The following is an 18,094-nucleotide window of genomic DNA, read 5'->3' on the forward strand; positions in this document are numbered from 1 at the left end:
TATGCCTAAAGTGTCTAAGAGAGGAGTTAAATTCTTGATGTTTATCATACCTGAAGAAGGTATTCAACGTAGCTCTCTAAATCAAAATAAGTCAAGACGATGTCTTTGACAAAACAGACTAAAAGACTTAAAAATCTTGAACCAAGCTAAATGTTATCTGTCTAAAAAGAGACAAAAACAAAAGAAGCGTTTACATGACTAAATGATAGCATGAGCTTAAATCATACTTTATCCAACGATGAAGTCTGTATACAAGACTTATTATCTTTAGAAAAAAAGAGCTTAATTGCAAAAACCTACCAACCGTAACGCACTTTGTTGTTCTGAGCAAACATTAAATGACATTAAATGTTCAATGATAAACAAAATTTTTTATCCCCGACAACGGCGCCAAAAACTTGTTAACACTAAGGCAAGTGTACTGAATCATATCAAGTAATAATAAATTGGTAAGACCAAGTATCGTTTCCCAAAGGACTCACGACCTAGACAGTTGTGTGATTTCTTCATTAAATTATACTTGCAAACAAAATCATTGGGTTTGAATTACGGAAAGTAAACATGAATGCAATTTGATCAATTGGATAGAAAGATACAAAAGTGGTTGATGTAAAATATGAATGATTATGTTGTTGGGGTTTCCGACTTATCCTATTGATAACAGTTGAAAAACTGTTATTTTTATGATTAAAATTGACACTAAAAGCAACCTTTACACTTAGAAACTAGCTTGAAATCATGCTTTTCTTTATATTTTTGGAAATAAGAGAGCTGGACAGGTTTATGCTTGATTTCAGTGTTTTTGTGCAGGTTTTAAGGTGAATTTGGTGAAAGAAGTGAAGAAGAAGAGAGATGAAATCAGAAAAGACAATAAAAAGTGCAAAAGGAGAAGCCGAAGTCACCGCTCAGCGGCAGTTTATCGCTGAGCGGCACTCAGGAGCTTGCGGGAGGTCCGCTGAGGGGCAAAATGGCCGCTGAGGGGAGAAAACAAGTCACGCACTCACCGCTGAGCGGTATTTTACCGCTGAGCGGCACTTTAATGGGCTTGGATTTGACTTTTTGTAATTTACGAATGATATATAAGCTTTAGGGTTTCCTAGGGTTAGGCATCTCTGGCTGGAACGAAGCAAACACTCTCTCTTCCACCCCTTTGAAGGAGGATCTTGGATGCTGAGGCTTCCTCTTCACCTTTTTAGGGTTTATTCTTTCATTCTTTCATTGTAATTCATCTAGGTTCACCATGAATATGGTGAACTAAACTCTGTATGTTTGTTGGGGAATCAATGTAATCTTGTGAAACTCTCATATATGGAATCTGTTTTTACATCTTTTAATTAAGATTTATGCTTTCTTTCATCATTAGTTAGGGTTTTTCCTCTTTGCTTAATGCTTGCATTGTTTAACTCATTCGATGCATGATTATTGGTTTTGTCGATACGGGCACGTACGGGGAAGTCTAGATCCGGGGAATTTCTCCCAATATGATATTGGTTGTCGTTAAGCTCCTGCACTTATGAACTGATCATTAGGAATGCTAGGAATTGTATGAACTCGTGATTAGGGAGAAGCCTTCTGGAAAGGTACATTAGAGAGTGGCATTAACAATGATGATTTGAATGTTGAATTCCTAAAATATATGAGAGTGGATAAGATGAAATTGACCCCCAACAACATATTCATATCTATATTTCATTGAAAGTGTTTATCTTTTGATTTTTGCCATTGATCAAAAATTCATGCATACATGTTTATTTTCTGTCTTGCATTTTAAACCCCAAATATTTCGTTTGTAAGTCTTAGTTAATCAAGAAACCACATAACTAAACTAGGCCGTGAGTCCTTTGGGAAGAACGATACTTGGTCTAACCAAGTTTATTACTTGAACGATTCGGTCATACTTGCCGATTGAAAACAAGTTTGTGACATCATAATTTGGTGTTCATAAATTTGTCCATCAAGTTTTTGGCGCCGTTGCCGGGGACTCGTGGTTTAACTGGTTAATTTGTGTGATTATTGATTATCTTTGACTTATTTTTTTTATTTTATTTTTAAATTTCGAATTTTTATTTTATTTTATATCTTTTTGTGCTAACCAAATCTTTTCTAGGGTTTTGTGTTCTTGTGTATGCAGGAGGCAATTCGAACTAGGAGCAAGAAAACAACAGAACCTCTGCTTGAAGGATTAGAAGACAGTAGACGGAGGAGAAGAATCAGAACATCTAGAGAACTTTTCCCTCCTCCGGAAACTCTGTTGCAACCATCACCACAAGGTTCTGACAATAGCACAGAAAATATGGAGAATAATAATATTAGAAGAACTCTTGCTGATTACACCAATATAGCTGGACCTCAACACTTTAACAGCATAGCTAGACCTAGAGTCAATGCAGCCAATATGGAGGTCAAACCAGCACTGATCCAACTGGTGAAGAGCAATCAATTTAATGGGTTATCTCATGAAAGCCCATATGAGCACCTTACTACATTTAATGAAATTTGCAACACAGTGAAAATCAATGGGGTGCCAGACGAAGCAATCAAACTTAGTTTGTTTCCTTTCTCATTGGGAGGCAATGCTAAGCTTTGGTTGAACTCTTTTCCAGAAGGAAGTTTCACAGAGTGGGAAGCAGTGGTAACAAAGTTTTTGAACAAGTACTTTCCACAATCAAAGGTGACAAAAGGCAAGCAAGAGATATCTTCATTTAAGCAGGGCATGGAAGAATCACTGGGGCATGCATGGGATAGATACAAAAGTCTGCTAAGAAAAACACCCATGCATGGCTTTGAAGAACAGGAAGTAGTCTTAACTTTCCTTGGAGGGCTTGGTTCACAAACCAAGATGATGCTTGATGCCTCAGCAGGAGGCAATATTAAATGGAAAACTCCAGAGGAAGCTATAGAAATCATTGACAACATGGCTACTAGTGATAATGAGCTCAACAGTGAAAGAGGAGCTCCTATGCAACAAAAAGGGGTTCTCCAATTACAGACACATGATGCCTTGCTAGCTCAAAATAAAATTCTAACTCAACAGCTGGAGACTCTGACTAAAACTCTTGCACAATTACCTAAAGAGTTGAAAACTGCTGCACAGGTACAAACCCAGTTGTGCGAATTATGTGGAGGTGATCATATCAATGGTCAATGTGCTTTTCCAGTGGAAGCCTTGGAGGATGTTAATTTCATGGCTAATCAATTTCCATACCGTCAAGGGAATTACAATCAAGGGTGGAAACCACATCCAAGCATTGGTCAAGGACAAACTGGGCAAGCAAATCAATATAATAAGCAGCAACAACAACCAACCTTTTGGCAACAGTTATCTATGCTTAATGAAAGATCAACAAGGTTGGAAGAAACTCTTCAGCAATTCATACAGAAAACCGAATCTTCTCAAAAGAGCACTGAAGCTGCTATAAAGAATTTGGAGATTCAAATGGGTCAGATTACCAAGCAATTGGAAGAAAGGCCAAATAGAAATTTTGGGGCTAATACTGAGGTTAACCCTAGAGAAGAGTGCAAAGTGGTAAAGAGTGTGAATGAAGAGATAATTGAGTTAGAAGAAGGAGAAACAGAAGAAAGAAGAGAAATAGAGAGCAAAAACAATTTTCCTTTTCCAATAAATCAAGAGAAACAAATGGACTTCACGGAATTATTCAGAATGGTGAATAATAAAGCACCTTGGGAACAGATTTTACAGAAAATTGCAGTTTACACAAAATCTGATGAAGAAATCTCTACAAAGAAGAGATGTAGAGATGATGAGGCAAAAGAGTGTATAACTGTTAAGAAAGAGTCATTCCCTCCTAAAGCGTCAGATCCAGGCAGTTTTTCTATCCCTTGTACTATAGGGAAGAAAAAGGTAAAGAAAGCTCTCCTTGATTTAGGTTCAAGTGTTAACTTGATGCCTTATTCTTTACTGGAGCAAATCGGCAATGTTAAAATGAAACCTGCAAAGGTTAAAATAGTAATGGCCGATGGATCTTCAAAGGAGCCATGTGGGATTGTAGAGGACATTATAGTTTGTGTTGGCAAACTTCAGTTCTTGGCAGACTTTGTGGTGATGAAGATGGAGACTGAGAAGATACCTATCATACTTGGAAGACCGTTTATGAAAACGGCCAGGGCTATCATAGATGTAAATGAAGGTATAGTGGTGCTCCAGGACAGAGAGGAGAGAGTGGTGGTAGATGTCTTCAAAGATGAGATGCAAGCAAAGGAGGAAGAAGCTAGTTATAAAGCTGCATTTCGAGATGCACCCATGACTAGCCGTAAAGAAGAAAATCTTGAGGTTTCAGGTAACCATTGTTTGTTGTTTCAGGTACCCCAGGAAGAAGAGATTGGAAGAGGAGAAGAAATTCCTAGAGACTGGAAGAAAAGAAGACTCCAACTTGGCACACCTGTTAGAATCAAGAACAAGTTGTGGGTTGTGAAGGGATTTAAAGAGAAGGAGATGATAGAGATAGAGTCTCCATATTCTAGAAGAACCAAAACAGTTCAAAGGAAACAGCTGAGGAGTTGGTGGAATGACAACATCAACTATAAAGAAGATGGAACTTGAGCTTTATTGGGTCAAGCTAATGACGTTAAAAGAGCGCTTGCTGGGAGGCAACCCAGTGAATTTAAAAACTTTTGATTTGGTTTTGTAATTTTTAATTTGTGAACATTAGTTTTGTAATTATTTTGTTGGAGATAGCATCTACTGAAGGATGCTAGGTGGTTAAGTATCTACTGAAGGATACTATGGCTGTAACACCTACTGATGGGTGTTGGTAAGAAAATTTAACACCTACTGAAGGGTGTTGGTGGATTTTGGGTCAGGCTCGTGACGTTAAACAAGCGCTACCTGGGAGGCAACCCAGTTGATTGAATATTTCTGTTTGTTTATTTTAGTTAGGGTTTGCATAAGCATTTTGAACATTGAATTGCAGGGAACCAGTGAGGGGCACATATGGGAGGCACGTAGGTTAAGAAAAGAAGGAGAAGAGCACTTCACGAAAGTGCCGCTGAGCGGTACTTTACCGCTGAGCGGTACTCTCGCAGAATAGGGTTTTAGTTCCCCTTAGCGGGACCCGAGCCCATTAGGGTATTTTTAAACCCTAGGCTGCGCATTCTTTCACACTTTCAGACTTTTCTTTGTACAAACACTCCCACATATCTTCTCCAAGGTTTTCCACATCTTTTCACTCTTCCCTCTTAAGAAAATTTCTCTTCTACTCACTTTTTCACTAGTGTGCCATCAAAGTTTGGGGTTGGAAGAGAGCATTCTAGCTTGGAAGCATTCTCATTGCATCTAGTATCTCCACCCAAGTAAGTAAAATGCATTTTGTTCATTCTAGGGTTTTGATTTTGAATATGATGGTCAAAGCATGAAGATTTAGGGGTTTTGATTTCTTTGCATGATTTGATGATATATTTGATGTTTGAACCGATTAAACTGCATGATTATGAACTGGAAAACTGAAAATTGCATTTGGGTGGAGTTAGGAAAGCTTTAAAACAGGTTTTTCAAAAATCTGCAGAGTTACCGCTGAGGGGTAAACTGCCGCTGAGCGGCACTCTGCCAGATTTGATTTTTCTGGTTTTGTGTGATCTGGAATGTGGTACTGGTGGCGCTGAGGGGGAATTCTGGCCCTCAGCGGTGGTTTAGCTTCGAAAGGAGTTGTGTTTTTTGTTTTACTAATGATTAACATCATGTTCTGTGGTTTTGTATTTGTGTTTTGAATGTAGGAATGGCATCATCTTCAGGAAAAAGATTGAAAACCATGGCAACCAAGAGAAAGGAAAAGGAACCAGAACAACTCCACTCTAGCAGGTTCCTCTCTAGGAAACATGAGAAGCACTTTAAAGTGGTTCAGGACAGGAGACTTCTGATGGAGAGAAAGGTTGGAATGATACCTAACCTTGCTCCTCAATTTGGAGAGCAAGTTTTAGGGAATGATTGGGGAAAGCTAGCCACTTATCCTGCACCTGCCAACATAGCTGTGGTTAAGGAATTTTACACCAATGCAAAGAAGATTGGTGATTATCCAGCTGAGAATTATTTGGGCTATGTTAGAGGCCATGCTATCAGGTATGATCCTGATTCAATTAATAACTTTCTGGACACTGTATGGGCTGGTGAGCAGTGCCAGTTTGCTCTTTGCATGGAGGAAGGTGCTGATTATGAGGATGTGGAGAGAGTATTGTGTATATCTAGAGGACACTTCCAAAGGAATCGATCTAGCTCAGTGGTTAACATTAGGAGGACAGATTTGACTCCTCTTGCAAAGTATTGGATGGCGTTTTCTCATGCCAACATTCAGCCATGTTCACATGTGTCAGATATTACTCTCAGCAGGGCATTCTTCATCTACTGTGCTATCAGAAACTTGAATGTTAATATTGGGCAGGTGATAGCTGATGAGATTAGTGTGTGCGCTAATACTTCAAACAACAAAGCACCACTAGGACATCCTTCTTTGATCACGCACCTTTGTAAGATAGCTGGGGTGGACACTTCTGCTCCACCTTTTGAGAGGCCAAGAAAAGCTATTGATGAGGCCTACTATAGACAGTACTGTGGAGGTGATGATGCAGCTCAGCCAGTTCCACCACGTCGTGCTCGTAGAGAGAGAGGGCCAGCACAGAGCCAGACATCTGCTGATACACATGAAGCAGAACCATTCCAGATGAGGGACATGTACATGTCTCTTATAGGTGCTCAGTTGCAGTCCATTCACAGAGGGCAGGTGGCCACTGCTGAGATGATTGTGGGGATGTATGATACACCTCCAACCCACAGGTGGACTATGGATGAATTCCATAATGTGGTAGCTTGGCCAGAGGAGCCAGTGCATGGAGGAGGAGCTGGAGCAGCTGAAGCTTCGGCTAGAGAGATGGAAGAAGATGAAGCTGATGATGATGATGCATTTGAAGATGCTGAAGATGAGGAAGAAGAAGAAGATACAGAGGACAGCTCAGACTGATGAGGAGCTGAGATAGCATTTACTGATAAATGCTATCATGTGCTTATGTTTTGTGGTTTAAGTTTTCTGAACTTATTTGTTTTTGTTTTTAGATTAGGGTTTGATGTACTCTATTTGAAACCTGGTTTCTTGTGATGGTTTGCTATTAACTGTGATTGTGTGATAAGTAATACTGAATGATGCTTATGATTAATTGATGTGGAGATGATGTGCACATTAAAATGCTTATACAGGTGATTCACAAGCTTTGTGAACAAATGCATGATATTATGATTGTGATTGTGAAATTAAGCAGGATGTGTATGTCAAATGTGAATGAGCTTATATGTGAGATTTTGAGCTCCAGAGTTGTTATTGTTGAATGCTATTACTTTGAAAGCGTGAATGATTTTGCCCAGGTTTTCTATGATTGAATCAATTGCTTGTTTTGCATCATATGATCAAGGCCGTTTGTTGGAAACCTTTTTATTGGCCAAATTTATAAAAATTAGCCCACTAAAAAAAGAACACTTTGTGTTCTATCCTTTGAACCCTTAGCCTTGAATATACACTGAAAACCCTTGACTGAAAATCTTTACCTTGAGTTAAGTAGAAGATCTTGTGTGGTATTGTTAAATGTTCAAGTTTGGGGTTGTTGGGAAAACATGAAAAGCATTGAGCTAAGAGCTAAAAAGTAAGAATATGCATAGAAAAAGAAAAGAAAAGAAAAAGAAGCAAAGCTCAATGCAAAGGCAAAAGAAAGTTGGGAATGAATAAGATGATTGTGTTGTATGATTCTCTTAACTCAAGGATTTTGTGATCCAGAAAAACCAATTTTCTTGTTAGCCCAGCCACATTATAAGCCATAGAAAAGTCCTTGTGATGATGCATGCTTGTGAATGTTTTTGATTGTGGTAAAATGAAAGGCAAATTTGATTCATGTGACATTGTGATAGTAGAGTGAATGAGTGATCATCTCTTATACACTTGAGTGTGAGTGAAACACTTGACTTAGTGAGGAAATATTACATGAACACATGAACATCCATGCTTAATTGATTGATCATTCATGAGAATAGCATTTGTTGGAATTTAAATGACCTTGTGAACACTAAAACATGTGCACATCTTGAGTAAACTCTTGGTCATAAGTTTGAGTGAAGTTGTTACTTATCTTGGAAAAGAGGATTTTTGAATGAGTGAACCATCATATGAATTGGTTGAAGATTGAGTTACATCTTATTTGCTTGAGGACAAGCAAAGTTTTAAGTTTGGGGTTGTGATAACAGTTGAAAAACTGTTATTTTTATGATTAAAATTGACACTAAAAGCAACCTTTACACTTAGAAACTAGCTTGAAATCATGCTTTTCTTTATATTTTTGGAAATAAGAGAGCTGGACAGGTTTATGCTTGATTTCAGTGTTTTTGTGCAGGTTTTAAGGTGAATTTGGTGAAAGAAGTGAAGAAGGAGAGAGATGAAATCAGAAAAGACAATAAAAAGTGCAAAAGGAGAAGCCGAAGTCACCGCTCAGCGGCAGTTTACCGCTGAGCGGCACTCAGGAGCTTGCGGGAGGTCCGCTGAGGGGCAAAATGGCCGCTGAGGGGAGAAAACAAGTCACGCACTCACCGCTGAGCGGTATTTTACCGCTGAGCGGCACTTTAATGGGCTTGGATTTGACTTTTTGTAATTTACGAATGATATATAAGCTTTAGGGTTTCCTAGGGTTAGGCATCTCTGGCTGGAACGAAGCAAACACTCTCTCTTCCACCCCTTTGAAGGAGGATCTTGGATGCTGAGGCTTCCTCTTCACCTTTTTAGGGTTTATTCTTTCATTCTTTCATTGTAATTCATCTAGGTTCACCATGAATATGGTGAACTAAACTCTGTATGTTTGTTGGGGAATCAATGTAATCTTGTGAAACTCTCATATATGGAATCTGTTTTTACATCTTTTAATTAAGATTTATGCTTTCTTTCATCATTAGTTAGGGTTTTTCCTCTTTGCTTAATGCTTGCATTGTTTAACTCATTCGATGCATGATTATTGGTTTTGTCGATACGGGCACGTACGGGGAAGTCTAGATCCGGGGAATTTCTCCCAATATGATATTGGTTGTCGTTAAGCTCCTGCACTTATGAACTGATCATTAGGAATGCTAGGAATTGTATGAACTCGTGATTAGGGAGAAGCCTTCTGGAAAGGTACATTAGAGAGTGGCATTAACAATGATGATTTGAATGTTGAATTCCTAAAATATATGAGAGTGGATAAGATGAAATTGACCCCCAACAACATATTCATATCTATATTTCATTGAAAGTGTTTATCTTTTGATTTTTGCCATTGATCAAAAATTCATGCATACATGTTTATTTTCTGTCTTGCATTTTAAACCCCAAATATTTCGTTTGTAAGTCTTAGTTAATCAAGAAACCACATAACTAAACTAGGCCGTGAGTCCTTTGGGAAGAACGATACTTGGTCTAACCAAGTTTATTACTTGAACGATTCGGTCATACTTGCCGATTGAAAACAAGTTTGTGACATCATAATTTGGTGTTCATAAATTTGTCCATCACCTATCCACTCTCATGTATTCAAGAATTCAACTTTCTTAATTAATGTTAATGCCACTTTCTAATTTACCTTAAACCCAATTCGGTCAAAGACATCGCTGGATACTCTAAGGTTACAACATATGATACTGTTCGGTTCCAAGTCGAACTGCAACCTTAGATCTCTAAAACTCTCCACCAAGCTTAATTCTCTGACCATCATGGACGAGACATGAACTACCTTTCTGCTCAAAGCGTCCGCTACAACGTTCGCCTTCCTTGGATAGTAGAGTAGTTCAAAGTCATAGTCCTTCAAGAACTCAAGCCACCTCCTCTAGCTCATATTCAACTCCTTTTGATCAAAGAGGTACTTGAGACTCTTGTGATCGTTGAAGACTTGGAATGTAGACCCATACAAGTAGTGCCTCCAAATCTTCAATGCGAAGACCACAGCTGCCAATTCCAAGTCGTGCGTTGGGTAGTTCTTCTCATGTATCTTCAGCTGCCTAGAAGCGTACGCAACCGCTCTTTTCTCTTACATAAGCACACAACCCAAACCTTGATGAGAAGCATCACAGTAGACTTCGAATGGTTTGGCCGTGTCACGAATCAACAAGACTGGGGCTCTCGTTAACCTCTGCTTCAGTTCTTGGAAACTAGCTTCACACCGATCGGTTCAAGCGAACGGGTGATCTTTTTGCGTCAGCTGTGTCAACGGTGCTACCATCTTAGAAAATCCTTCAATAAAACGCCTATAGTAGCCCGCTAGCCCTACCAAACTTCGGACTTCAGTGACCGAACGCGGACTCTCCCATTCCAACACCGCTCGTACCTTGGCCGAATCCACTGAGATCCCTCCAGCAGAGACTACGTGCCCCAAGAACTGCACTTCTTTCATCCAAAACTCACACTTGGATAACTTGGCGTACAACTCCTTTTTCCTCAAGATGCTCAGCACCATCCTCAAGTGTTCTTCATTCTCTTCACAGCTCTTGGAGTAGATGAGAATATCATCAATAAAGACGACCACGAACTTGTCTAGGAACGGCCTAAAGATGCGATTCATGTAGTCCATGAAGATCGCTGGTGCATTAGTGACATCGAACGACATCACTACGTACTCGTAGTGTCCGTAACGAGACCTGAAGGCTGTCTTCTGGACGTCCCCTTCCTTAACCCGAATTTGATGATACCCAGACCTCAAGTCAATCTTCGAAAATATAGTAGCCCCATGCAATTGATCCAATAGATTGTCAATCCTCGACAAGGGGTACTTGTTCTTGATGGTCAGCTTGTTTAACTGCCTGTAGTCAATACAAAGCCGAGAGCTGCCATCCTTCTTCTTCACTAAGAGAACTGGCGCTCCCCAAGGAAATGCACTTGGCCGAATGAACTGCTTGTCCATTAAATCTTCAATCTGTTTCTTGAGTTCAACCAACTCTGCTGGTGACATCCGATATGGTGCCACAAAAATGGGTCCTGCTGTCGACACCAAATCAATAGTGAATTCTACCTCGCGAGGGGGAGGTAGTCTAGGTATTTCATCCATAAATACATCCGGGAATTCGTCCACAACTGATCGTCCTCCACTCCGCTTGCTACTGGACGATCGTTCATGACTTAAATCTTCAAAATTCTCATTCGCGTGCGTCATTATCAGAAAACAACTGACGCCCTCTATGATGTCCTCCTTTAGCTGACCGAGCGTCACAAACAACTCTTCTTCTTCTTCATTAGGAAAAACTAACTTCTTTTCACCACAATCTATGAGAATGCGATTGGCAACCAACCAATCCATTCCTAAAATCACCTCTAAGTCTTTTAGAGGTAAACATATGGGGTTCACCTTATATCTACGCCCTTCTACCTCAATAGGACATCTAACACAAACCGTAGACGTCCTAACCTCACCAGCCGCTGGGGTTGACACCACCAAGTTGAACGACATCTCGCTCTCAGCTAACCCCAGTTTCTCAACGCACGCCTTCGAGATCAAGGAGTGTGTTGCCCCCGAATCATAAACACACAACAGGGCATTCCATATAATAAGTAGGTTTTGGTGATGAGTGTACCTTAGCTTGCTGCTTCAACGCCCGTTATTGCATATACTCGCCCAACCGCCTGCGCTAGGCTACCCCTAACTAATTGTTGTTGCTTCTTCTGCTGTTCCACTTCGGCCACATTCTTCTCCAACACTTTGGCTCTCTCAACCATGGCAGGAAAAGACCTAATACATAGGCTGGATATCAGCAACTTCAAATCACTCCTCAGCCCATTTTCAAACTTCCGACACTGCCATTCTTCACTAGTCGCCACAGTGTTAAATCTCACTAAGTGCTTGAACTTGTTAATGTACTCCGAGACGGACATCCCGCCTTGCACCAGTTGAAGAAACACCACCTCTTTAGCGAAACGCACGCTATCTGGGAAGTACTCCTCATAGCACTTGCTTCTAAAGACTTCCCACGAGAGGGGACTTTGGGTGTCCGCCAAAATCATCTTCATTCTTGTCCACCAATGACTGGCCTCTCCAGTCAACAGATACTCCGTGAATGCCAATTGATTGTCGTCCGGACACCTCTTGGCATTGTAGATTCTTTCCATATCTCGTAACCACTGGTCGGCCTCATCAAGAAGGCATTTCCCGTTGAATTTGGCAGAGTGATGTTGGAGAAAACTCTCTAAGCTCCACTCGGCTTGATGGGTAGCGTTGGAAGTGGACACTCCAGATGTGTTCCTTGTGGTTGCGATGATCTCCATCAGTTGTCTCTGAGTCGCTTCAGAGTTGGCACGTGCGGCTTCCAAACTCTGTAAAGCGGTCGTGTTCTGCTGCATCAAGGCAACGTTCTACTGCTGTAGAGCTTCTATTACTAATTCTAATAATCTGGTGTTGTCGGATGCATCACGTTCGGTAGGTTGAGGAGGAGGTCTCGGTGCCATTAGTTCTCTAAGAAGCAGAGAAAGCAATCATTAGTTAATTTCAAGGAGTTTAAAATACTCATCAAATGAACGTCGAGCACACAGCAAAAGCATAACATACTCATAACCTACAGTATTCTTTAAGGAACAAACTGCTTTGATACCACTAATGTAACATCCTAAAAATACAGTATAAACTATATAATAGAATAATTACATTTACCAATAATTCAGATCAGTCTTACACTAGAGTGGAGCGAACGCTTATGGCCGAACGGCCTTACATAAAAGAGTTACAAAATTAATTAAGCAGGTTAAGGAAGTTTAACCGAACGGTTTACAAAACTTATACCAAACGGTCAAATAAAATCAAAAGGGGAGGTGATCGAACGACCACCTTACTATACTAGACTACTGACCGAACGTCCTATTGTTCGGTCTTCACTTCTACCTCTACCAAATTTTCTTCTTCCAGCGCCTCTTCCAGCAGTTCGTCTCCTTTTGCTCACATCCACACGGATGATCATTGCAATGACAAAGACGGACGTACAAAACCAGACAACACAGGAAAACACAGGGTAAGCTTATGTAATTTAATTCAGTTACAAACATACAATTCATACCATCAACACACAGAATAGTTTAGTCATACTTTCATACAAAGCCTAATACTAGACTGACTGTCCGAACTGTATGAAATCTGTGTAGCTACGGCGTCCGTGCACCCGGGTGATGTAGTAACTGGAATACTCTCATCAACTGCCACCCGAGGTTAGTTCTATCTGTCCAAAGTACCCCTAAGGACTAGGACCTCTTGTCGTTCCCACACATGACCTACCCTCCTCTACGTGAGGACGAGTACTCATGGAACATCAGGATGAACCCACCAGCTTAGCATAACCACATTCATACTTTACAAATTCAGTAATCATCCATGAGTCGTTCCTCCCTGAAACGCTCGTTCATAATCCACAACATTTCATCCATCTCATATTCTCTTCATCTTTCATTATCCATCATTTTAATTTCATCTTTGTTCACTGATTTTAAGGACATCAAAATACCGAACGTTCAATCCTCACTCAGAACGGGGATGAACACTTGGAACGAGACAAAGAAGTCTCCCGTTCCAGAATAGAATAAAACCGAGAGGGTTACAGTCAGGTTGAGAAAGGAACCGAGTACCATTATACATATCCCAAGAACGAACATTATTTACAACATGAATTTATTTAAATGAAATGGCTCTTGTGAGCTCAAATCCACTTCAAAGAACATGTCCAGTACTAAGGCTCTAGGCCGGAACCAATGAATGTAGACACGTCAAGACGTTTAAAGAACCATACTTAGAATAATTCACATACAGAAACCTAATGTCAGTCAATGACCGAACATGGTAGAGGGAAATTCTACTGAAGTTGGACGAACTCTATTTTCATAAAGATAGATCATACCATAACCGAGTACAAGCACTTGGTATAAGACCGAGCACTACTCATTTCGAGAGCTTGGTGTGAGACTGAGCACTAATAAAATTATAATAGAAAGATTAATAAATATAATAAGATATTATTGAAATTGTGTTTAAGAATAACTAAAATATACAAATACATATATTTACAAAATTTTAAGTTTATCACCGAATACTCAGATGTAACTACGCTTGGCCGAACGCTCATGCATAGTATTACCACACGAAGATGCTCGTCCTCAACTAGGATTCTTTCCAAATGAAAGAATCCAATTTTAACTAAGGTTACTAACATTACCGAACGGTCAATGACCGTTCAATGACGAACATACACTATCATAGGGAAATTTCATATCAAATCATTTATATTCAAACTCATTTCTCAACTTATAACTTCATAACTTTATACATTCATATCATAATAATTTTCATAAGATTAAACACCCATAACATAATTAATCATACTTCATATAATCAAACATATCAACAATCATACTTCATATCATTCATCAATTCAACACACGTACATGTCATTCAAACATCATACAAATTAAATCATATAAGCTTCCCTTACCTCTGAGCATGAACGATCGTCCTAGAGACAGAATACGGTTCGTCTGACTACAGACCTTTCTACCCTTACGTTCCACAACTCTTCAAACTAACGAAACAGCCAAAATATTTTCATCAGTTAATAATAATAATAATAATAATAATAATAATAATAATAATAATAATAATAATAATAATAATAATAATAAACTAATGAAATCAAATTAACTATAGAGTTAACATTTGTTTTGAGAGTTTGAAGCTTTTCTTTCTCGTTTTCCACGAATGACTCATGGAAGGTAGTATATATAATAAAATCTAATGAAATGTAATAAATGAAAAGATAGAATCTAAAAAACTGTAGTCATATACAAATTAACGTAATTAATAAATAGCTATAGTAAGAATAAAATGTTATTAGTTAGTTACACATTAATTAGGCTATAAGTAATGTATCTTGAATATAATTTTACATTTAAAATATAAAAAAAGGAAACTTTAATAATAGAAAAATGTAATAATCTGATTTCAAATGGAAGTAGGCTTAATTCTGGAACGATAATCTGATTTGTGTTGTTGAAAACCTTTATGCGTACTAGTGTGTGACTTATGGATGTCCGAATAATAATTGATATTATTACAGCAAAGATATGATTTGCTTTGACAAATTTTCTGAGTATCAATGGGTATACTAAAATATTTGCATTACAACATACTAAAACAACACATTAAAACACAACGCCAGTATTGAGATTAATAGATGTTAGAACTGATTAAGTGATTACAATAATTGGAAATGTGAAACCTAAGTACAAAGATTGAATATTAAAAAGCTATATGTTCCTGCGACACAAAGGACAAGTGCGATTGATGTCGAGCCATTTTTTGATGCAGTGGTGATGAAAGATATGAGAACATGGGTGGGGTATGCGAACTGCTCTTGATCCAATTGCAAGTTCCTCAAGACATATGCTGCAAGAATCTTCTGTTTTTTCTTCAATTATAAACCTTTCAAGATTTTTCAAAGGATTATAGTTGTTTTGCACTGAATCGAAGATCAAAACACTGTCTTGGCTTGATCTTAAACTTCTATTGTTATTGTTTTGCATGTTGCTGCCACCCAAGTTCACGGCATCAATGATATAAACTTCACCATCTTCTTCGGCTGATCTTAAATTTCTACTATGGGCGTTATTGCGGTGATCTTGAATCACAAATTCAATGATAAAGCCATCGTCTACAATTGACCACTGCATTGCCATTCCTGTTACACAAAAAAAGATACGGGAAATCAAAACTTGAAAGATCGAATGAGGTAGTTTATTAAGAAACTAGTAGACAAAATCATTTGAGAAATTTAATAACTTACTTGTTTGATGTAGGAGAGTTCCTCGCTTTGAGATCACTTTACGATAGACTTAAATTTTGTTTTGAGAGTTTCAAGCTTTTCTTTCTTTTTTCCACGATGAAATGAATGACTCATGAAAGCTAGTATATATAATAAAATCTAATGACATGTAATAAATGAAAAGATACAATCTTGAAAACTACTGTGATATATAAATTAAAGTAATCAAATAATATATTATTAAATTACATTTAAGTTGGTTTCGTGTGTATAGTCATTCTTCAAAGTCAAATCATAAAAAATATAGTAAAAAGAAAATGATATTAGTTAGTTACGTGTTAATTGGACTCTAATTAATGTATCTTGATTATAATTTTACATTTAAAGTATAAAAAAGAAAACATTAATAATAGAAAAATGCAACCTTATCTATATTTAGTTTGATTATCATATACAAATTATAGTAATTATGTAGTATATTATTAAATTTCATTTAAGTTGGTTTCCTTATTCAAAATCAAATCGTTGTAGCTATAGTAAAAAAAAAATATTATTAGTTAGTTACATATTAATTAGGCGATCAATATTCAAAGTCAAATCATACTAATACTAAAAATTAAAAGATATTAGTTAGTTACATATTAATTAGGCTCTAAGTAATGATCTTGATTATAATTTTACATTTAAAATATAAAAAACAGAAACTTTTATAATAGAAAAATGTAATCTTATCTATATTAATTGTTGTCGGCTGTTTCGGCGTAAATAATGTATCTTGATTATAATCTTACATTTAAAATATAAAATAGGAAAAATTAATAATACAAAGATGCAATCTTATCTAATTTAATGTGATTATCATATATATAAATTATCGTACTTAAATAGTATATTATTAAATCATATTTGAATTGGTTTCATTATTTAAAATCACATTAGTTATAGTAAAACTAAAATGATATATTAGTTGGTTATATATGAATTATATATTAATTAGGCGATTAATATTTAAAATCCAATCATAATAGTTACATACTAAAAATTAAATGATATAGTTTGTTACATATTAATTAGGCTCTAAATAATGTATCTTGGTTATAATTTTAGATTTAAAATATAAAAAAGGAAACTTTAATAAAAATTAAATGATATTAGTTAGTTACATAATAATTAGACTATAGTAAAAAAAAATGATATTAGTTAGTTATATATTATTTACATATTAATTAAGCTACTATATTATTCAGAATCCAATCATAATAGTTTAGTAAAAATTAAATCATTAGTTAGTTACATATTAATTAGGCTCCAAATAATGTATATCTCGATTATAATTTTACATTTAAAATATAAAAAAAGGAAACTTTAATAAAAATTAAATGATATTAGTTAGTTACATGTTAGTTAGGCTATAGTAAAAATAAAATGATATTAATTAGTTACATATTAATTACATATTAATTAGGCGATTATTATTCAAAATCCAATCATATTAATTATACTAAAAATTGAATGATATTAATTAGTTACATATTAAATAGGCTCTAAATAATATATCTTGATTATAATTTTAGGTTTAAAATATAAAAAAGGAAGCTTTAATAAAAATTAAATGATATTAGTTAGCTCTACGTAATGTATTTGATTATAATTTTATATTTAAAATACTGAAAAAGGAGACTTTAATAATAGAAAAATGTAAATTTTTCCATATTTAATGTGATTGAACAAAACTATCAAGATGAAAAATAAAATAAAATTTCTTACCGAATGAGAATGGTGTTAATAATTTTGTTAATAAGACAATTTTGTTAATTTATATAATAAATATAGAACAAATAAGAAGATTAAATTAAATTGAAGGTGTTATTGAATGATAGTAAATTAAGTAGTATTGCTAATGATATTTTCACTCGTTAATGATAATAGTAATAATAACAATAATAATAATAACAAATAATATTATAATAAAACTGTGATATAATCTATCTAAAATTTGTCATAGAATCTAAAAGAAGGTTAAAATCTTATAATGAAATACATTAAAAGATACCATCTTGAAAAACATGATCTTATCCAAATTACTGTCGTTAAATAACATATATCAAAAGATTCCATATAGAGCTTCAAAAGATTACATTGATTCCCCAACAACAATACAAACTTTAGTTCACCATATTCATGGTGAAACTAGATGAAATACAATGATTGGATGATGCTTTGAAATATGCGTTCTTGTTTGTTCCTGATTCGTAACTATGGTATTGTTAGTATATCATATGCATATTCAGATGATAA

At 36.5% G+C, this 18,094-nt stretch overlaps 1 protein-coding gene across 1 annotated transcript; it reads right to left on the reverse strand.

Annotated features, from left to right (window-relative positions):
* Window positions 1-11,249: 11,249 nt before the first annotated feature.
* Window positions 11,250-12,341, reverse strand: LOC148200902 (uncharacterized). The gene is made up of 2 exons (XM_088113078.1): window positions 11,718-12,341; window positions 11,250-11,270 (listed from the first exon to the last, which is right to left on the reverse strand). The coding sequence occupies exons 1-2, from the start codon at window positions 12,339-12,341 to the stop codon at window positions 11,250-11,252; spliced, it is 645 nt and encodes a 214-aa protein (XP_087969204.1).
* Between the last annotated feature and the right edge of the window lie 5,753 nt (window positions 12,342-18,094).

This window comes from Vigna umbellata, chromosome 4, assembly GCF_029865625.1.
Source record: "Vigna umbellata cultivar VRB3 chromosome 4, Vumbellata_1.0, whole genome shotgun sequence".
Lineage (NCBI taxonomy): Eukaryota > Viridiplantae > Streptophyta > Magnoliopsida > Fabales > Fabaceae > Vigna > Vigna umbellata.